The following is a 23,760-nucleotide window of genomic DNA, read 5'->3' as shown; positions in this document are numbered from 1 at the left end:
GCATGTTAGGTGACATACATTTTAATGTAACTAAAGCTCATTCAGTGGGATTATCCTGTTCAGACACACTGGTTGCTGGGAAGGAAGAACATGTTTACTCAATTCAATTTATTTTTGTATAACACTTTCATTGACTATAAGCTCACAGCATTTGCAAAAGTTCCCATCAATAATGCAATGACTGAAATAATAAAATCATATATATTTCACAAGCAATAGTGTACACATTAGGTTGAGCAAAATTCACAGTAAATCATTGTGATTAACATCAAGGAAATCATGACAATGAAAGTCCATCAACATTATAACTGAAGGAAACTCTAGTCAAAAGTGTTTTTTGGAATCCATGGTCAGTTTTTACAGACAACGACACACAGACAGACACAATCACAGTTCTGGTGACCGAGGCCAACTGTTTGCCAACTCACGGCTGGGCATTCTACAATACATTATACGTTAGCAAATAAGTTTAAAGACAAAATCTACTGTCAAGTATGTTTTTTGGGCAGGAGTAGGAACTTGTCAGTATAATGGCAGAATCAAGTGCCATAGCAGGACACACAGAAGAGCAAAGGAATGGATGAGGATCAGTAACAATTCATAAAACTTTTCATGCCTGTGTTTTTGTGGAAATGAGTAATAAGCAGAGTTTGAATGTGAACAGCAAAGCAGTAGGGCCTGTTAGACTGAAGTAATGAGTCTTTAGTCTGGATTGCATGTTTGAGACCAATGACTCATTTACATAAAGAGATAGCTTTTGGATATAGAAACTAAAATATCAAACTCCCACTGTTGATCTAGTAATTTCTGACATCTTTAGTAAAGCATTATCTTGAGATCATAGTCTAACCTGACAAGAAAGAACTAATACTTTCAAAAAGTATACAGTAATCATATTCAAATTAATTCTGAAATCATAGCTCCTACAATTCCTCCAAAAATTCAGTATGTGTGCCAATCATAAGTATGGCTCACTCATATGTATCACCATATCATCAGCATAAAGAGATATTCTTTGTTCAAGTCCTTCCCCAATAAACAGAGAGTTCCATGTAACTCTATTAAAAGTGTTTTCTTCATTCAGAAACAATAAGACTTTTGAAAACTTGAATAGTGTGCAAGTGTATATTATAATAAATAACATTTGAATGTTTGGTAATAGATGAATACTTTTAACATGGCCAATATTATCTTGAGAGGCTACAGATTAGAGCACTTTCTCATTATTCTGCTAAAACATTGCACAAAATCTGATATTCTTGTTCATTTGGTATCTGATGTAGGATAAACACTGTAAGAAGTTTTTATTCTTCCATGTGAACAGTAATTGACATCTGGAATGATGTTTTTAGCAATACATTAACTAATTTAATGGGTAGCATTTTTATTAAACTCTTCTGGATAGCCACATGAACCTGTAGCTATCCCTCTTTTGTAACAAATTTATAGCATCTTGGATTTCAAGTGCCTTTGCTGTTTATCCCATTTTTCTATTCAGAATGCATTGAGCTGTGGCATTTCTATTTGATCCAGGGAATTAATTGACCTGTACCCTACCTGAACTCTGATCTTTATACAGGCTTACTGTATTCATTAAAAATGTTAACTAACTTCTTTGTGCTTGCTAGTTTTAGTTCTGTCTATACTCATGATTAGAGTACTAGCTATGTTTCCTATAGAAGAAAAACAATAGAATAAATGTAAGAATATTTGATATATTTTGCCCTACACTAACCCTCTGCGTTCATCCTACACCTTTTCTTGTTACCCTTACTTTTATACTTTATGACTACCACCAATGGTACTTTCCGTGAAAACATTATTCGTATTCTTGCTAATACTTCAAAATCAGGAAGTGAACTTCTTATGAAGTCATCATCCCTTTCACTGAGTTGCCAAAGCCACATTATTTGGAGGGACCAGACATGAATACACACACTCAGATACACAGACATTTTATTATACAGTAGATACTCTTTACTAGAAATGGATGTAAGAGGAAATAAATTATGTGCTGCTCTGTAAGTATAAAATGAACAAATATTTATTAACTATTTGCATCACACTAAAAACAGCCTCTCAGCTGTATTATCTGTACATTGTTCTCTGACACTATAATTTAATGGCAAAGCTCCAGGTCTGCTCTCCACCATGGATCCAAAGCAGAGCACCAACAACTAACAACAGGATATGAATTGGACTGTCTATGAACGCTATGCAAGCCTATGTGGACTATTGTTAACTAAATAATACTGTAAAGTACAGTTAAAAAGCAGGTACTTCAAGCAGTCTACAAATACATTTCATTGCATTTTCTTATTGTTGTTATTTTTAAATCTGAATCACTGCTCCAAATAAATTTAATACACCAAAACACGACAAATGACACTCTGATAAAGTAACTAAAATATTGTTAAATGTTCTAACCTTCAAATCAGTTAAGTAAGTCAGTGAATATTATGCCATGTGTACATTTTCTAACTTGTTCTTTAACTACTGGATTTATATAATTTGGAATTGTAATGTTCTCCAACTAAGCACCTTCTTATGTTCAGCTTCAACAGATCAAAAGACATACAGCTAAGTTCTGAGTACCAGTTCTGGATTTAGACCTGGGCCAAGAGAGTAAATGTTGACTTCTTACACTAGAGTCTACTTTTTCCTCACTCTACCTGAGGCTGAATTTGTGTTGATGACGATGGCCATTCACCGACTACAGTGCAGAATGTAAAACCTGCAACTGAATCAGAGAAAGACAAATTATCTAAGCAAACGGAGTCAGTCCTAATTTTGGTTTGGCTAATGGGTGTCACTTTCCAACCATGGATCTTCCAAACACATTTTTCTGACCACCATCTCTAATCTACCTATAAAATGGCATTCGAACCAGATTGTATTTTTGGGTGTATGATTACTTTATTTTGTAGAAGCAGCAACTTGATGTTAATTAAGCAAGTTGTTATGTTACTTCACTCAGAAGCAACTGCTTATGAAATTACAAAAAGTGTAATACTTTCACTTGAAGTAACAGAAACAATATTTTAGTTAGTATCCATTAATTTTATATGCCCATTCTAAGCATCTGGATAGCCAATGCTTATTTTAATAGTTATGGAATATTTTTGAAAATATTTCTTGATAACAATGTTATTATTTGTGGGATACCAGAAAACATCTGACTCGGCATATAAATTTGATTTTCAAGGTCAAACAGTCACTCTCCAAGAAACAACAAAACCCTGAAAATGAACACTATCCTAGCAATGCCTGACCATCTAAAACAGCAAATTATAATGGATGATCTATGCTCTTTCATTCACTTTGCCAGCCTACTGCTATCCCATTTAGGGTTGAGTACACTGGAGATTATCCTGAGAACTACAGCTGCAAGGCAAAGCTGTACCCTTAACAGCATGCCTGTCCTCAGTGGTATTTGTGTTGCCTTGAAGCAGAAAAAAGAAAGTACAGCTCACCAATAAATCATTTTATACTACAGGAGCACAGATTTATTTTAATTATACATGTCTAAAACTGTAAGTCATACCACCATTAACTAAGGATTCCCACGGAGATTTTCAAGTATTAAATTGTGATACTTAATTTTCTGGTTCATGTTTTGCTTATACCTAAATCTGTCTTTTGCCTTTTCATACCAGTTTTTACTTAAACGCAGTAACCATACTTACTACAGCGGTTGTTAAAATATGTTTTGATGCAGTTGTTAGTTTTTTATTATTTTATTAAATAAAGAAAAAAACTTTGTGATACAGTTCTTAATGTAATTCACATATTCAAAACCTAATGTATTGAGTTTGCCATAGTGTTATAGTTTCTTTTATTAATTGTGGCATAATACACCATTGACAGTTAGTGGAAAATAGTTTGTTTTTAGGACTGGCAAAATTGTGGAGGTGGGCAAATTTTAGAATAAATACTATTTATCGTGCAGTTATCTGACTGTTTTAATGTTCTTTGCATTTTCATATTCAGTTCCTTGTGTTGCATACTGCAAATGTTTACCACTGTATAAAAGAAAAGTTACTGAAGAATACACACAGTAATTATGTGCACCTTAAATAAAACAAGTCGTTACATACAACATTCTGCTATTATACCAGTCCTCCATGATTTCCTTGATTAGGATATATCATTTTTATTGTTCTTGAAAAAGAAGATAAACTGAAAAATTTAAAAAGAAAAATCTATTAATTACTCTGTGCCTGAAAAATCGAATGTAACAATTGTTTGTACTACTGTATGAACTGTGCTGTATGTAACCCACTTTTAGGAGCTGGTTTATATGAGTAATCCGGAGTCCTCCTAGTTGAAATGATCTTGGCTGCAATTTAGGATCTTAGTACTAAGATCAAACCATGGTATAATTTTCTTACAGTATCATCTTCCTGTACTTTGTGGTAATGATACACCCCAGGATGTCTTACAGTTTTGCAGATATGCTGCTTTAGGTCTTTGTATCATATGGATTTATGTAAGTTAACCACTTCTCTAGAAATTAATGCAAGAGAAAGCAATTATGTAAGCTTATATAAAATGAATGTGAGAGAGCTAATATTATTTGCATATTGTTATTGTAAACAACCAATGTTTTCAATCTTTAGCTAGTTGTTTGAATTGATTAATTACCTGGGAAAGGTGCAGTTCCCCTGGTTAACACAAACATCGGTTTAGAAAGGGAGCTGCAGTTGACCTGCGCGCTGAAGTTCAGAGCCACTGGGCATGGAAGAAGGATCGTGCTGTGGCATACAGATTCTACGGGGCACAAAGAGACTGATTGTCCCACAAACAGCAAGGACAGAGCAGGATTACAGTTTGCACTGTGGTGAAAGAGCTGCTTAGAGGTAACACCTATATCAGAGTGAAAGTGGGTTACAGTTTATCCTTACCCGAAGAGCCACTTTTGCTTTCATGTATCTTCAGACTGGAATTAAAATTGAAATTGTCAGGTTTGGTGTTCCTTTTATACATTATATTATTTCCATTCCAAGTTCTTAGTTGTTTATATACAGTACTCTTTTTACAATATTGGGGTTTTAACTAATATTCATAGCTTTGTGGGGAACTTATATTAGCTGCTTTCCTCCTTTCACAGTTATTTATGTCAGAGTTGGTCATTTTATACTAATAGTTATTTTTCCTTTGGTAATTATTTAGTACTACTATCAATCCATGTAATTTTTAGATATCTTGAAGTAGAGCTGGCTCTATACTGAAAAAAAAAACTCCTAAAAACCCATTTTAAAATTGATTTTTCATACCTACATTTTAGTTGTATGCCTATTAGTCTACACAGAATTATCATTTTCCTTAGGGTTCTGCAATTCCCCACTTATCTGTACCATTCTCTGCTGTGTTTTCGGTTCTTCCTACCATGCTAAACCCTGCGTTTATGGATTGAATGGCAGATGTTCACATGACCATCATCATCAAATTCTTCCATGTGAAGCCTGAAAACCATAAGGACTAATTTAGAGCATCTTTGTTAGGTAGAAACCCCAGTGGAGCTGGGTGGTCTTTTGGCCTTGGAACCCCTGCAGATTTTTTTTTCCTCCTGCCTAATTGGAGTTTTTTTTTTTTTGTTTATTTTTTTCTCTCCTCTTGCCCATCTGACCATGCCTTTTTCTTTGTTACATATTGTATAATATTATTGCCTAATCTTGTTTTTTATGTTTTAACTTCTTTTTCGTTTCATCTTGTAACGCACTTTAAGCTGCATTGCTTGTATAAAAATGTGCTATATAAATAAATGTTGTTGTTGCTGCATATGAAAGCTATTGAGCCACCACAAGTAGGCTTGTGGTATAGCGAGGTCCCCAGCTCCCATCAAAGGCCAGTTTTTAAAATAAATAATCACCGCGCTCGCGGCTAAGCGAGGGGGCGTGGTGATTGTGTGGCTGCTGCAGTTCTCAGGGTGATTTGCAATGTGGGTGTTTCTCACCTAAGTGCCCGTATCCGTGATTGTTCCTGGGACTGCTAATTTGCCTCAGCTGCTATGCCCTCTCGATATATGGAAAAATGAGTTGGCTAGAGGAGGAAAATGAGAAAGGAAAAAGAAAGACGGAGGTTGCTGGAGAGCACGAAGCAGGAAGTGGAGAAAGAAAGCCGGTGTGAGGAAGAAGGAGAGTCAGCGAGCAACAGCAGGCTCGAATAAGAGAAAGCAGGCAGCTGGGAGGTGAGCCCACGAGGGGAGTGTTTGGCTGACACTCGGTGGGGCTGAAGGAAGCAGTCGCTCAGAGTTGAGCGATTAAGTAGCTGGAGTGACCAGTAGAGGAGACGACTCACCGTCGAAAGGAGCGGGAGTCGAGGAGGCTTTGGGCTGGTTTAGCCCCAGCGTGAGCGCCTTAGCCGCTGGGGAAATAACCCAAGTCTCGGTCTGGAGCCTGACGTAGCCAGTGAACGGAGGGCTTCCGGACCAGAGTGAAAGGCAGCTGTTCCTGCAGGTAGGCGACTCACCTGTTGAGTAACCCAGATGGGAGTAGCAGGGGAGCCGCCATGGTATAAAGAAGACACCAGGCTTTGTGTTTTTAAAGGATTGCTTCCTGTGCTATTTTAACCTCGTTGTTTTTAGAAGATTTTTCTATTTGTTTTTTACCTCCACTTTTCACTTCTGGTTTTATTGGATTATTTAAGAATGAAGACATTTTTGAATGCACTGCACTTTATTTTGAACACCTTGTTTTTGTTGGTTTTGTTTTTAAATAAAAACACTTTGCACTTTTTCACCATCCCCTTGCTGTGTTGTTGCCTCACTGCTAAGCTCATCGGTAGCATTACCAACGGTGTAGGGTTAAGGGCTCCTGGACAGAAGATGGAAGCATGCACGAACCCGCATCGTCACAAGGCTACATTGTAAAGCACTGTTAAAAAGAACTTATTTAATGTAGTCTGCTAACACAGGAAATTGCAGTATGTTGTCACTGTTATTTTTGAACAGGACACGTTGAGTGTGTTTACATTTACACACATAACCAGGATAATGTGAATATGTGGTTAAGTCAGAAATCTGATTTCTTTAAAAAGCTGCATTTACATGCTCAAGTAAAGCTCTGGAGTTCTCTTTTGTCAAAATGTGCCAACATCAACTGTGTAAACAAATAGTTAAACATCATCATCAGCCACTGTGAGTTTAAAAAATCATGAAACCTGTGTTTTATAAATAAATCCAGTCCTTCATGTGCTGTGAAGTAAACAACATCTGTCCCTTTTTTACATCTCCATCCTGAGCAGCCAATTATTTGCAGTATGGGCATTGGCTCTGTGTAACCCAATCACAATGATACTTTGTAAAATTCGTTTCTGTCACCGCATTGCACACAGTACATTCTTTACTGCTTTGCTGTGCGATGAAGCTCTGCGAAGTACCAGATATAGTGCTCCAGCGATGATAATTACACAGGTATTTTTACTTCAATAAAATAAGTATTGCATTAGGTTACTTGTGACTTTAAAAAACAATTGGACTATGTAATGCATGTTACTTTTAACATGCTACTGCTCCTGAAATTCTGCTGCATAATTTAACACTTTATGTTCAATTCTTCAACAGAAATTTATCGATTTCTGAAATATTGAGACAGATTATTTCAACCACACGAAACATTTGCCTCATGATATTGATCTTTATGGATGCTTCAACTTGTGGCTGTGGAATTTGTGTGCGAAGGTAACCAGGTGAACAGTCTGTAATGGACATGTGCAGAACTGTAAACTGGTTATGGATTTTCATGGCTATATAACTGGGTATACTCATGGAGAAATCTATGTCTGTTAATCAGGTTTCTCAGAGACCAATAACCTGGCTTCTATAACTGGAATAAGGGCTTACATGGCATTTTAGAAACCTGGTTTCTATAAAAATCAGGTTATTAAGGCACATGCAGACATACTGATTGTTATAAAAATATTTAATAAAAATGTGAAAACTGACTGTCGGATAAAGTAACTAGAAAATGAAAACATGTTTTGTCTTTCATATCAGTTAACTTGTCGCCAAAGGCACCTGAACGTAAGGCTGTGTGCACATTTTCTAACTTTTGTTTAATTGAAATTCCAATTTAGTGAAAGAGGTTGTAATAAGTTGTTGGCTAAAAATTAAAAACATTTACAGCAATTATTAATTTAACAAATACCACTAAAATAATACATGTATTCTTTCTTATACAAAAATAATATGTTTACTTAACTATAGTGCATTAAATAAAACTGTATTTTTCTCATATTAACAGTATATTAAAAAATTTAGCATCATTGTTTTCTTTTTAATAGAAGTACTTGTATTGGTACTTGGTATCTGCCTACAGAATTCATAAAGTACTTGGTATCAGTGTCATAAAATAGCATTCGTGCATCCCTACTTTTCAATACATGTGTTTTGGGGGATGCATTTCTTACTAGATTATGTAATTGTGGACAAAGACTTACAGTTACAGTTGCTGATATGAATTGTTTTGACATAATAAAGCAAAAACTGAAACTCAGTTAAGCTCTGATACACTATGCTGAAAGTGACTAGAAGGTGAGATAAAGATTTACTGTTGAAACAATATGCAACCATCTTTATACAGTACAAGTAACAATCTGCTTCCAGAAGTCAAACGATGATATGTCAATGGATAGCATGTAAGGAAACCAGAGTGTTAGAGAGGGAGAACAAAACAGAACGGAGAAGGGAGGTTGAAGAAAGAAGGGAGAAGTAAGTAGGAAGACTGGAGAGAGAGCCAGAGTGTGAAGAAGCAAGTGATGAGAAAGAGAGAGAGAGAGAGACCTTTAAGGGGAGTGTGGGGCTGACACCCAGGGGCTGAAGGAGTGATTGCTCTGGCTGAAGGACTTAGGGAGCCAGAGTGATGCGTTTTGAAATTGACAACTTGCTGTTTAAGTCCAGGAAGTCTCCCTAGTACAACTCACTCTACAAATTTCTATGGAAAATGATGTTGTGATGAAAAATGCACAAAAAGATAGAACTTACGCAGAGCAGGTGCTCTGAACTATTCCTGATGTCTATAATAATAATATTTATGTATATAGGGCCATTCCTTAACCCTATCAGCAGACAGTGATACCTTACATAAGGCCATCTAAGAATCTTCTGAACATAAAAATGCATGCTATTTTGATCATAAAAGAAGCATTTATTTTGTTATGAGACAAAAGAACATAATATAATAAATTTCAAGAAAGGGACATGAAAAACCTGGAACATTCTATAGAAGCAGCACAAGTCCAGCTTCTGGTTTACACAGCATAGCTGCTGTCATGAACATGTTTGAGAAATATAAGATTCATTCTGCACTAGGTATTTGATATTGGTGGTGTTTTTCTTTTTGTTATTAATTTTTTCATTATGTTAGTGACATCATCATGGCGTTATTTTGTAATTGCTTTATTTGTTGGGGACATCACCACATTTGGTCTGCATTTCAGGGTTACAGAAATATTGTTGTTAACAAAAATACCACGATTCCCTGTGAGTATTACCACTGATGTATCTTTTTTAAAATTTCCTCATATTTTGTTTCTTTCCTACTTTCAGTTGTATTATTATAATTATTTTTTAATGATGCATTATTTTTTCAACTCTTCATGTTACTTTAGTTTATTCCCTACACTGTTATGTTAATTATGCCATTGAATTACTTATTAAGTTGTTGGGCAAGAACCCTAATTATTCACTGGCTTTCTGGTGCTGTATTAGTTTATCTAGAGGGCCTGTATGCTGTATACATCTCTGGTAGTCACTGCATCTGTGCTATTGCATTAGTTTCCACACCATGGTCTTCTGCATGTTTGGGAATTGAAGAATTTTGACTTTCCATTTAATTTTTCTAATTCTAGTTAGGGTTAGGGCTAGGGTTTTTAATTTTAATTACTATCCTTTCTTAACATTTATGCTTTTTTAAATTTTAAGTTTTATTTTTTTGGATCTTGAATTTGTGAATTTAGAATTTTGTATTTTAATACACATTCTGTGTTTTTGTTCATAATTTGTTTAACAATTTTAATTATTAGAGTCTGACAAGCAGTCATGTTGCTTTTCACATGATCCGCTGGCATTGTTGAATGTGATGTCATTGCTTTGACATAGCAGTGTGCTTTACACAATGTCCAAGATTTGGATATTCTTAATGTAATTTAGGGTAAGGACTAACCATTATTGTTAGGACTTTTGGGATAGACTTTCACTGTCACTTTTAGATTTTGGTTTATTTGAGGTTTCTTTGTTCTTCTGATCCTCTCAAAATGTAAACAAGCTCTTAATTTAATGTTCATTTCTTGCTTTCCAACTGTCTGTTGGTACACAATTTATTTTCTTCCCTTTGCTACATCTATCACATAACCTAAATTGTGTGCACCTTTTTGTTGGAGGAAAACTGGAGTATCTGGAGCAAAATTCATACATTAATATGCAAAATAAACCCATTTAATGGCCAGGCACTGAGTTCAAACCTAGGGCACAGAATATGAGAAGCAACATTGCTAACAACTGTACCATCCCAACCTGTAAGTGACTGGGCAGATTTGTTGCGCAATCTTATTTATGTTATTTAATCCCAGAACCCGTGTTATTGACAGTTCTTGGTCAACAGCCATACTTTCCACCCTAATGAAGAATAAATTGGTCTGACGTTATTTACAATCTGTAAATTCATTGTAACTTTCTGTCATTACACACTTGAATCCCTAAAGATCACACATCTCTGACTAAAGTGTTTACTTTAAGAACCACAGAAAAATTGGACATAAAGGAAGGACTGAAGGTATAAATCAACTGACACATTCAAAATAAAGAGATTACATGGAAAGAATTCACAAGAGTATGCCTTGTAAATTCCACCTAAAGCAACAATTTACTCTGGTCATCCTGGAAAGAACTATTGGATAAATATCTTTCTAGGTCCTTTTAAACAATGATAATTTTCACATTGGGTTGTAGTTAATATCTGGAGGATAACAGATATATCTATTTGACAGTAAAACACTTTATTGAAGTGTAGGGCTAACTACAAGAAATAAACAAAATCAATAGAAAAACAAATCTATGTAATATAAAATACCTCAATAAAAATGTCCAAAGATGTTTGTCTAAAAATGTGAAGCTTCTCCCATATTTTGCCAAAAAAACAATTAATAAGTTCATTAGAGCATCTAAAACCCAAAAGAAAAGCAATTAAGAATTATATCTTGATTTTAGAATTAAGAATCAAACTGATAAAGGCCCATGTCTGGCCAGTACAGATTTACGTTGGTAGCTGGTTCTGTTTTTAGGAGACACTAAGGAGTTCTGCCTGTCAGCTTTTACTACAGTTTCCGAACTGGCTATAATAAACCATTAAATTTAGATGTTTTCTTATTTTGTCTTGAAGAGATTACAATATTAAAAGGACAACATTAAAAAAGGCAAGGTGATTGATGTTAGGGAACATGATAAATTGGTGATATGTTCACACATGCCGATATCTTCATTACTCAAAGATGTACACAACAGTTACACAAACAGCATTTTAAAGACTCTTCCTATTAAAATATAAGACCAAATATTATTTTTATCACATAGAGCACAAGAGAGATAAATTTACATCTTACCAGGATTTACCAGGATACATCTGGTAGCAGCACATGCTGTCTTATCAATCGAGCTTACATATTGCATCTCATAAATCATGACCCGACATGAAGAAACAAAAATAAAAATAAATGTAAGTCTTCTTTTTAAATTTTAATATGAAAACTGTGTTTAGAGTTGAGGATGGAAACTAAAAGCCTCTATCTACTATATTCCTCACATAAGGACTACAAATATAACAATAGGTCATGTCAGTTGTAGAAATTCTGAGATGATCCTGCACCAATGTTTTGTATGGTTTAGGGGGATGAGACAGAGTATAGGAGCCAGCAAATTTTTTTTCTTGGTGTCAAAGAGAACCTCCTGCAACTAACAGCAGCAAAATCAAAGAACTGGTACTTGACAACAAAGACCCTCCATGCCCAATCATTATTTAGGGAGTGGATGTGGTTGTGGTGCATTGCTACATGTACTTGGGGGTCCACATTAATGAAAGGCTGGACTGTGTGGAAGGGCAGGTCCACAGCTTAAGAAGCAGAGGCCTGTTTTCAAATAAATAATTCTAATTGCTGCTCTCGTGACTTTGGGTGGGGGTGTGGTAGTGTAGTGAGTTGTGGTTCCCATGTGCATTGTGGGAGCGGACGGCCCTGAACTTAGTGCACAGGTAGTAGAAGTAGGCAGGAAGACTGGAGAGAGAGCCAGAGTGTGAGCAAGCAAGTGACAAGAGAAAGCGAGAGAGAGGGAGAGAGATACAGGGAGAGAGATAGAGGGAGAGAGCTGTTTAAGGTGAGTGTGGGACTGACACCCAGGGGCTGAAGGGCTGAAGGGCTCTGGCTGAACGACTTAGGGAGCCAGAGTGATGCGTGTTGAAACAACTTGATATGTAAGTCCAGGAAGACAACAGGAGTCGACAAGGCTGGGACAAGGAGCCCCAGTTTGAGTGCCATGGCCTTTGGGGTCCTGAGCCCAGGCCCAGAGTGGGAGCCTTGTTGTAGCCATGGGATGGCAAGGACCAGGACCCATGAAAGGTCAGCTTTGTCTGTCAGCAGGGTGACTCCTCTGCTGCGAGGCCCTGTATGGGATGAGCAGAGGAGATGTCGATATTAAAGGGACACAACAGGAACTTGCTTTTTAAAGACAGTTTGCTGCCTGTGTTTTATCCTCGTTTTAACAGATTTTAACCTCCACTTCACTGTTGGTTTTATGGATTATTTATTTATTGAACATTTATGGAAGCACTGCACTATTTGAACACTTTTGTTTTTGAATTGTGGCAATAAAAGCACCTGTTCACTTTTACACCTTACCCTTGCTTTGTGTGAGTGTCCTCATTCGCTGGCTCATCCCAGTCATGAATATTGACAGCATTGGGTTTAAGAGGCTCCTGGATGCAACAGGGAGTGTGCAGCCCACCTGCACCATCACAGACTGATCTTGAAACAAATAGGAACTATATAGGAAAGGGCAGAGCAGACGCATTTTTTTTTCATAGGAGTCTATGCTCCTTAAATGTGGTTAGTGACATATATTTTGTAGAACTCTGCGACAGACTTTGTGCAACTTTCTATGCTATGGTGTGCTGGGAGAGAATGAAAAGAAAACTATGATACACTATCATTAAGTACTTTCAGTCAACAAATCATTCAGTAGTATATGAGGAAATGCTACTGGAGCTCCTTTATACCAACAGTCATGCCTTTACAATGCCTCACAGTGACTGTGACTGCTGTTTTTATCCTTAGCCATATCAGATGTTTTCTATGTTTTTGGCAATTCTGGTTTGCAATTGTGGGGGTTATTGTTCATTATTATTTATTAAACAGCTGTATAAAGCTACCTTTCTCACTTAGGACAAATAAAGCATTCTCTATCTATCTATCTATCTATCTATCTATCTATCTATCTATCTATCTATCTATCTATCTATCTATCTATCTATCTATCTATCTATCTATCTATCTATCTATCTATGGCTTCTCAGTAAGATGTCAGTTACTATGTCTAGATCTGTGCCTATTCCATGATACTCTAATGCAGCTTGAGAGTCTCCTTATATTTTTTCTAAAAAGGTAATGAATGTTTTGGGATTCCACCCTAGCCTAATTTAAAAAGTTTATAATTCTACCATATACTGTATTTAGAAATGCTTCTGATTCCCTGTTGGTTTGACTTTTTACAAAGATAAGGTAAAGACTGAATGGAATATATAAAGAAACAAATATTACCTTAATAGCTGAGGTTGCTATCTGTAGATGATGAAGTTTTCGCAGAGTGCTTTCTCTGTCAATAAAATAGGAGGCTGCCAGCTGATGAAGGGTTTCCAAGGTAGTGGATGAACTGTTGTCTTTGTTGTCAGTCTTCTTGTTTAATTTTTGCTTGTCCAAAAATATAGTAAGAGATTCTTCACCTAAAAGGAACAGGAAATTTTACTTTTAACAGTATGAATAACAGTTTTCAGTAAACTTCCCTGTCTTCATTTCTCTGTGCATCAAATGCTTTCACGAGGAAATGTATCTTAATTAATTTAAAAATGAAAAATAAGTAGCAATAGTAGTAACAAATTGCAAATGTTATTCTGTTCTATAATTGATGAACTTAGAAGAATTTCATACATTAAGAAAGAAAACTGTTTAAACCAATGACATTAAAAGTAAATGCATACATGCTTTTCAGGATTGGTGCCAAGAAAAGACAATGTATATTTCAATATCATATGATGTTTTGATTACAATCTGAGTCAAGGAGCCAAAGACTTCTTAATGAATACTTCAGTAAATGGTAACACTCTTTTCAAAGCATTAATCTCAGACAGATAGAAATGTTAGGCTTGAGAAAGTAAATTTCTCTTTTCATAGATATGTTCAGCTCTACTATCTTAAAACAGATAAACATTGTAATTTATTCATAAAAAATAAAACATTGCAGAAATTTTCAATACATTTTGGAGAAAGTCTGTCTATTATAGATACCAACTTTCATCTGTTGAAAAAGCACAGTAGTGCTGGTTTTTGTTTCTGCAATGTTTCCACTGTTGGTGCTTTTTCTTTGTTTGTCACTTTGCTTAGATTTTTGCAGGCCATCCTTTGTCGTCTAATGGTCTCTGTGACGTAAATATCTTTGATAATCTTTAATGTTCCCATCCATGTGATCTGACTGCCACTGCACTCAGTACCTCAATCTTGGCCTTGCTAGTGTGGAGCACATATGGTGGTTCCAGGTGGCTTCTTGGAGCCATACCTGCTGGGATATGTGGCTTACCTGGCCAAAAGGCACACAACAGTGAACACCAATCCCAGGAACAAACCTTTGTTAAGGCCAAGGTTTAACAAGATTTATCGCACATTATCATGAAATCCTATTATTAAATTGCTCTTTTTTTATTCCCTCTTCTTAGACCCACTTGTCATGGGTTGGCTTTCTCCAGAACACAATGCTTCTGATATCATAGCTTTAAGATCACTGAAGTACATGACCTCGTCTATGTCACAGTTCAAAACATTTTACATGGTTATATGTGAACCTCATTTTCTTACAGTCTGGAAGTTTTAGGAACACAAATGCTGTTTTTTTTGTTTTAACAAATTATGGTATTACTTTAATTCAATTAACTAACAGCAGACCTCAGAGGTAGCATTGCCTAAAATGGAACATAACATATTAAATATGGGAAAAAAGAAACAAACAGCAGATCTGGATTGGTAGACCAGATGTAAGTGGCATGGGTGCATGTGTGTCTATGACAGTACCCTACAATGAACCCACACCCAGTTGGTTTATTTACTGTCTTGTGCTCAGTGCTATTGAGATAGGCCTTGGCTTGCCAGGCCCCTGAATTGGATAAATGGGTTAGGAAATGGATGCATGGAAATTTATCTAAAAGACTGATGCTGAATAAATGCCAGCTGAACAGCATATTCTGGCTAAAAACATAATCATTTAATTTAGCATTACCATCTTCATATATTCTGTGTTCTGTGGTATGTCTATTTTGAATTACATACATTCTTTAGTATAAGAAGCAGATGAACACAACTTCGGGGTGCCCTGTACTAGAAAAAAGTTGTTGCCTATCTTCCTCACAATTTTTTACTGATCAATACGAATAGTTAGTTTTCTACTAAAAAGTATATATTTTTGATGGGTTCAAGAAGAAATTCACATGCTGTGTAGCTAGCCCAAATGAATTGTAGGATATAATCAAAACTTCAAATGGAGAATGTCTACATGTAATGCCACTGTAACCCCCGTTCTCAAGTAAATTTTTGTTAATATATTTTAACATATAAACAGACATAATCTGCTTGCACTAGCTAATCTAGGGAGTCCTGTATATTAATTCATAGTATACAGTATGGCTTTATCAAACAAAAGACTGGAAAGTTTTCCCATATCTGTTAAATGTCGATCACCGTGAATTTCCATTGGCATACAACAGTTCATAATGGGACTTAACACTAGCTTAGCAAAGCTAATTAATTAAACAATAAAAATAGTACTAGGGTGTTGTACCAGGTTAGCCATTATGAATGTAGAGAAAAGCCAAGCAAAATGACACCTTTTATTGGCTAACTAAAAAGATTACAATATGCAAGCTTTCGAAGCAACTCAGGCCCCTTCTTCAGGCAAGATGTAATGGAAACTGAACTGAATCAATGTAACTGAAGAAGGGGCCTGAGTTGCTTCGAAAGCTTGCATATTGTAATCTTTTTAGTTAGCCAATAAAAGGTGTCATTTTGCTTGGCTTTTCTCTACAATAAAAATATAAATAGTAACAGGTAAAATTGGGAAAAATAATTTTATTGCCATCAGAAACATGCTTAATCAAGTAAAATTTCTTTTGTATGATTTGTCTTGAAGGAGACAATTAAGGAATATAGAAAATAAATGAATGTGGACATAAAGAGAACATGAAAACTCCACAAAAACAGTAACTGTTTTGATTTGATTTGAAAATTCTAGTCCAGGTCTTTTGGAGGTAACCCATGGTACCAGACTATATCAGAAACAGTTTTAAATATAAAATCAAAATAATATACTGATCTATCAGAAGGCTATATCTGAAAGCCCCTAAAGCTTAATAACAACACAATGATAGCTGGGTTAGTCTTCCAAAGCTTAAAGCTAGGGCTAAAATGGGAACGACAATCTATATGAAAGAAGCAAGGATTTTTAGGCAGTCATTGAAGTAAAGCCTTTTAAATCCTGATAGCCTAAGAAAACTGAAAAAAACACCAGAGTGGAACAGAAAGGAAATAAAAGCTTATAAAAATGATGAAAGATAAAATAAAACCTTCAGCTCCTATGTGGAGCAAAAGACAGAGTGAGGGACAATGAAGCATCCTGAATCTTAATGAAACTTCAAGGAACATATTTAATGTTTCACCATCATTATTTAAATATGGTTAACTCTGTACTTTAAATAAAGATGGTTTTTCTTTATTATTCAAAGGACAGACAATGCAAAATATGTAAACAGAAAATTGTTTCAGTTTAACACTGTTTTCATTAAACATTTGCTTAAATATTAAAAGTCAGACAAGATAAAAAGTATTTGTGCATGCTATAATATTTAATCATACTTCAGTACACAAATAATAATAAAAAATGTTTTTCTTCCTTACCCCCAAGAGTAGCAGACACAAGAAAATGAGTTCCATATTTCTTGATCAAGTTCTCATTGATCTGCTGCAAAGTGGGCCTCCGTCCCAGAAGCCTGAGATTGCGGATGAACTCTGGAGTGAGAGGTAGGGGGGCTTTGAAAAAATCTCTTCTTTCTGTAGCCAAGCTGTTCACTTTCCAATGACTGAATTCCCTACAGTAAGAGATAGCACAGTTTATTTGCTATTAGTTTCTATTTTTTGTTATGTAATCAATCTCCAAGAAGTTGAACAAAAAAATGATAAAACAAATAGAAGACAAAAATCTCCAGAAACTGAAGTGATACATGTTTTACAGTTAAGTTCACAATGCCTCAATACCTAAAGTTAAAAAAAAGTCCTTGTATTAGATATATCATAGTCAACTAATACTGAACTTCTTGCTATATAAGGAAATCAACAGGATTGTCTAAAGAGATCAATAAAAGTTTAGAAACCAGTGGTGTAACCACTTGGGTAATATCTCAAGTTTTGTCAAAACACAGAAAACATTCTTTTAAATCATATAAACAACTGTCAGCAAAACAAACACCTATTGTGATCTTTTGAACGACTACTGAGGAAGAAAGCATAAACACACAGTTTAACTACTCAAGTACTTACTTGACCATTGCTTTACTAATGTAGATCATAGAAAATGGCCTTCTTAGAATGATATATGTGCTGTGTGGCTATCTGTCATCTGTCATCTTTAGGTTTGTGTCTGTCTTTAGCCACTAGTAACAATGAACACTTGTAGTTGAGCTTTGAGTGGTTGGATTAGCTTCTGGTCTTCTACCAGACATAATGGATTAATTTACTGTATGGCAAAGAGTGTTTTGTAGACAATGTCTATAAAAAGCTAATGTAGTATTTTGGCTAAAGAACCAAAACACTTTTTCATACACAAAAGACAATAGTTTAGTTGAATATTGCCAAGAATTAATTTTAAAAACTGGGCTTAATTTTAAGTGATGATTACTGTTAACACAGTCCTTTAGATAATTAAGGAGACTATAAAACAAGTTACATGCCAGTTTACATTTCACAGGCACTCAAGAACAGCAGAGACCAACAGCATGACACAGCAAAATTTAGGACACCTTCAAAAATAGCCATTCCCTTTGTCAATATCTAATGTAGTGTAGCTCTGCCGTTTCGGGTTCTTTACGGGTTAAGACACATCATTCTATTCTGTTGTAAAGATGACTAACAGAAACAAAAAATTCCTGACATGTTATGCCAAGTTAGCTGTAGATGCATGCAATTCTTACTGTTTTTTTTATATCCTTGAAATTCTTCCTGAATGTAGCACTGAATAAAGACCATGTTATTATTATTATATTATGCAATTATGGTAATTGAAGCTATTATTTTTGTGGAGCACAGTAATCTGGAGCACTTTTATTGTTCTCAATGGTGTGAACAGTTAAAAAAAAGGTCTCTCTCTCCTCTTATCTTACATTACTGTACAAAACTGACATAAAAATTTTCAAAAATTCTCTAAAGGAATTTCTTTTATTGTAAACATATTTTAATATGGTGAAGTATGCAGCCACAAAAAAAATGCTGAAAACTACAACACCAGAAAAGAAGTCTCAGACTTGTAAAACAAAAACCCTCTTACTTTATTTTCAGTCAAGTCTGGCGTTTAAGTTAATTAGGATCCAGAACTAGCAGATTGTCTAAAGCTAATAATGATGGATTAAGTCAATTAAAGGTTTAAATACAAGCCAGTGACACCTGAATCTCTGCAGGGTTTCTGTGTGCTTGTATCATAAGGAATTACCTTTATAATATACATAATTTAATTTTTATATACACCATCAGTTGCTTTGCTTAGCCATCATTTCTATTTTTAGTCAGCTGGACTGGGAGGCTCACATATAACCGCAGGCTGTAGTAATCCTGTTACAATCTCATTATTAAAATGATTTTTTTTAAGACAGAGATGACTCGACAAAGATAACAAATATGAAAATGGACTCAGAACAAAATGGTTACTGGCCTCTCAGTAACTTTGCATCTGTTTATTGTTAACATGCGGAATCTTATCTGCAAAGTAGAATATGCAAGAGTTATAATTCTACAAGTCTTCAGTTGTTCAGTAAAGCAGACATACCTCTTCATATAGTAAACCAAACAATGAATTGTTATCTTTTAACAGCAATTTGTGTTAATAGCTCAGAGGTACACAATACAATACTTAATAGGGCAGGAACTGTAAAGAGGTACTCCTGCTATTTTATGTCTTACTGTTATTTTCAGTCCACTTTAATTTACTCTTACATGAGAAGTGCAAATTAATGAAAAAAGCTCAGCATTCATGACCATGTACAGTACAATACAGTAGTTAGGAAACAGCAACAAATAACAAATTATCTTTTATTAAGTTTTATTAGCACATCACTCATTTAAATTTTTCAATGGTGTTTGTCACAAAAAATATAAAAATTTCTACATAAAATTAAATGTTCGGGTGTTAGTTTTAAATATCCAGTTAAAACTGAATTCATCCATATTCCATGAGCTATGTATTGAGTATATATATTATTTGTGTATACAGTATGTTAAAAATTAATAAGCAGTAAATAGTATACTACCTTAATTATCAAAAAAGTACACAACTATGATTTTGACCTGCTGGTATTGTTGTTTATCTCTATTGTTAAATCCACAAATATGCACTCAGAACCAATGATGACAGCAGAGGGACCACCAGAAAAGGATTATCATCAGTGTTTAATCTTAACACTTTACAGTACTCTAAACAAACTGTCAACCGTAAGTATTATGAATAAAAATTTAATTAAGAAAAGCAATCATGCAGTATACAACCTCAGAGAGTGAAGAATTCAGCACCTAGGACAGCAGTCATGTTAATTCCGTTCTAAAAGCTGCCCATAAACTAAGATTAATTTCCTTCTGCCTTGCAAGACAGGGAAGTTTTTCCATTGCATTGCTGGTGTTTCTATTTATAATAAACCTGGTGTAAGAGCCAATTTTAGAAAGTTAAAGTTTTGAGTTAAATTCATATTAATGTTTTCTTTATTTGAATAGAACATAATTTCTTCTATAGTCATAGACAATGGTATAGTCTTTTCCCCCCTATCAGTAGATAGAATCTCCTTGCTATAATTGAGAAACAGTGTGATATTAAGTTTAGTTGTGTTTAGAACAGGTCCCAGTAAAGAGGGATTTGATAAACCCATTTTAAGTTTAGAAATGGGATAAGCATACAGTCTTCTGACCGTTTTGAAATGGTTCAGAAATTATAAGTGACTAGTAACGATTTAAGATGTAACAAGATTAAGCTTAGAACTAAATTTTTTCTTATTATAATTTTTCTTTTTTTTGCTATTTTAATTTTTCTTCCTTTATTTTTGTGTGAACTGTTTTATTTTCAAAATTTAACTAAACTTTTGAAAACGAAGATATCTTGTCTGTGGAATCATTTCTGCGCGTCAGGCTTTTGTTGAATCCCATTTTTTTAAGTTGGAGCTGCTGAATTTTGGAAACTTTGGGAAAACGCAGCTACACCTGGTAAACATTTCTTTAAAATAAAACCGGCAAAAAAACATTTTTTTCAAATTTTTGGTTTGTATTATTTCAAAGTTTTATTTCACTACATATACACTTGCTTAGAAAATTCAGAAAGCTGAGGCTGCCATGGGGACAGGCTCACCAAACCTGGACAGTTGAACACTGGTATAATATAGCCTGGTCTGATGATTTTTGATTTTTGCTGAGGCACACAGGTGGTAGGGTCAGTATTTGGCACAAGCAGCATGAATCCATACATTCAGTCTTTCTTGTGTCAAGAGACCAGACTGGCAGCGATGGTGTAATGGTGTGAGTGAATGTTTTCTGGCACACTTTGGAGCCATTACTGCCAACCAGTCCTTGCCTGAATGGCACTGGTTTGAGTATTACTACTGACCATACTCATCCCTTCATGGCCATAATTTACAGATCTTCTAATGGCGAGCGCAGCATTATAATGCACCATGTCACAAAGCAATAAGATCAGTGTTCTTCAGTAGCCTTCCCAGTCACCAGATCTGAATTAAATAGAAGACCCTTTGGATGAGATAGGATGAGAGATTTGCCACATAAATGTGCAGCTAACAAATCTGGAGAAATTGTATGATGCAATCATGTCAACATATACCAGAACCTGAAAGGTATGTTTCCAAAATCTTGTGGAATCCATGCCATGAAGAGGTTGTTTTGAATGACCCTACCTAGTGTTAGTATAATGTTCCTAATAATTTGTTTAATGAGTATATTATGAATTAGTAGAACAAAGAATATTGCATTTAAATTACTAAATCTGGCCAGCTATGTTTAGAAATTCCCTCTCCTGAAGAGGAAAAAAGTGAAAGTAGTATTTCATCTTTAAACATAACTTTTAAAATATCATTGTAAATTAAAAAAAAACAAAGTTAAACTGAAAAATGAACTCTAAAAGAAAACCACAGCAAAAATGTTTAAAGCAAGACTTTAATATCATAAACATGGAGATAAAAATAAAAAACATAGAAGTACACTTACAAGTTAAATGGTAAATACTGTAAAAATACAGAAGAAAATGAATTGCTTAAAAGAACAGTGATAAAACTTCATTTAAAAATGCTAAGAAATGTTACAATGATCTAAACATGATTCTTGTTTTGCATTTCACTTTAAAAACCAACAAATACATTATTTTCAAGGCTGGATCTATCGAGAGAAATACAGAGTAACCAGTTCATTAATTATAAGACTTCCGTATAAGAGCCTGTAGTGCTCATGAATATGTCTTGCACTTCCTGACATCTGGCTGTCTAACTGATGATACAGAGTTCTTTCGCCTAGCCAAAAGCAATGTTTTTCTGTCTGTCAGTCTTTTGGTTTATTTCTAATTCACATTAGCTGTATAACTACTCTGATGAAATGTTGTCCACTGTTTGGTACTTAATCACTTGCCTAAAATACTCACCACATACTTTTAGTTGAGGCTATAGCACTGAGTATCAGGATATAGACACATCTTATCTGCAAAGTGATCCATATTAGTCCAAAGTAGAAGAAACAAACTACTGTCATCATAAATTTGAGAACACATGTATTTTACCGAGAGTACAAGCTCCATAAAAGACAAGTTCTTTTATCACAAGCCAGACCAAAAACACCCATGCACATCTCAACACAGACGGTGGAATACAAAACACATCAACATTTGAGGAACGCATGTTAAATCAGCTTTTAATGCTGTTTTATCTTGGACCATAAACACAAGGCCATAGACACAAGGAGACAAGGTTTGGTGAGGTGGATATCATTATCCACATCTTCAAACCATGGGTCTCTGTCACAACAAAAATCTGGTAAGTTCCTTGTCTGTTGCGGAGTTTTCTTCCTTCAGCAGTGCCCATTTGGTGAAGCTTGAAGAAACTGTCCAAAGGCTGGATGACATATAACAAGACAGCTGTCAACTGTTAAATAACAAAGATATATTAGATGGCGGCAGCAGAACAATATAGCTCCTGGTTTTTATCATCTTTCATTTGCCCAGTAAGTGATACAACTTCATTTCCCCATTGAAAAGTGATATTCTGGCAATTTCTATGCCTTGTCTGTATTTTTGTTTTTTAATTTCCCTTTGGATTTTTACATTTCAAATTAGCCTTGTTCTACAGCTTGTACAGCATGTCATTTCTTCAGTACAGGCTAAAATATTTTAAATGTGTAATTATATGAAAGCTAACTTTATGTGTAAAATAGGTACTATAATAATTACAGAGATTTTTCATTACCAATTAAAGAATAAATCTCAGTGGCACATTATTAATTGATTTTCTGTAATCTACAAAAAGAAGTAAATCATGCTTTTATAGCAAGACACAGAACATACAATACTGCAAGTACAAGTAAAACACAGAGACACTATGAATTTGAGATGAATCATTATCAAAGTCTAGCAACGATAAGCCAGACGTGTGTGCTGCAAGCATATGCACAAAGTGTGAACTATTGCTAATCGGCCGAAAAATATTATAAACCACATTGCTGGTACATGGCAAAAGTGACACAGAGAATTACAATAATAAGCAAATAATCATTAGCTTGGTTCTACACAAAATATACAGTACATTACAAGATATGAAACAGTACATTAGGATGTAAATCATGACATATTAATCCAAATGAGACTGTGAAATGAGATATAAATAATTTCAAATTTGTGCAATATTTGTGGAGACCGTTTTTATCTTGTCGATACCAATATTTTAAATTATCCTGATATACAGTAGTCAAAAATGGCCTAACAGACAAAAAATTATAACAAACCATTTAAGTAAGTTAATAAGTAAAAAAGTCTGAATTAGCATAAGCCCAACCCCACATTTAGGGTGTTCATAGAAAATTATACGATTTAGTACAGAATAAACAAAAACAGTTGTGTCAAATATTTGAAATATTAAAATGTGCACTTCAATTTAAATGTTTAATGTCTAGATACTGTTGATTGTAACAAAATTGTGTCATTTTATCACTCTCTAG

The 23,760-nt window shown here is 34.8% G+C and overlaps 1 protein-coding gene across 2 annotated transcripts in view; it reads right to left on the bottom strand.

The window, feature by feature from the left end:
- brinp2 (bone morphogenetic protein/retinoic acid inducible neural-specific 2) overlaps positions 1-23,760 on the bottom strand; it is a 724,527-nt gene that overhangs the window by 557,384 nt on the left and 143,383 nt on the right. For both annotated transcript variants that reach the window (XR_007936145.1, XM_028811321.2), the window contains exons 3-4: positions 17,200-17,390; positions 13,804-13,985 (exon numbers count right to left, since the gene is read on the bottom strand). Coding sequence is in view for 1 of the 2 variants with exons in the window: in XM_028811321.2 (XP_028667154.1) it covers positions 13,804-13,985; positions 17,200-17,390 (373 nt within the window). In the remaining variant the exon portion in view is untranslated. The remainder of the gene's footprint in view (positions 1-13,803; positions 13,986-17,199; positions 17,391-23,760) is intronic.

This window comes from Erpetoichthys calabaricus, chromosome 10 (assembly GCF_900747795.2).
Source record: "Erpetoichthys calabaricus chromosome 10, fErpCal1.3, whole genome shotgun sequence".
Lineage (NCBI taxonomy): Eukaryota > Metazoa > Chordata > Cladistia > Polypteriformes > Polypteridae > Erpetoichthys > Erpetoichthys calabaricus.
The sequence above is the reverse complement of the archived record's forward strand: the minus strand, read 5'-3'. Positions and strand labels throughout refer to the sequence as shown.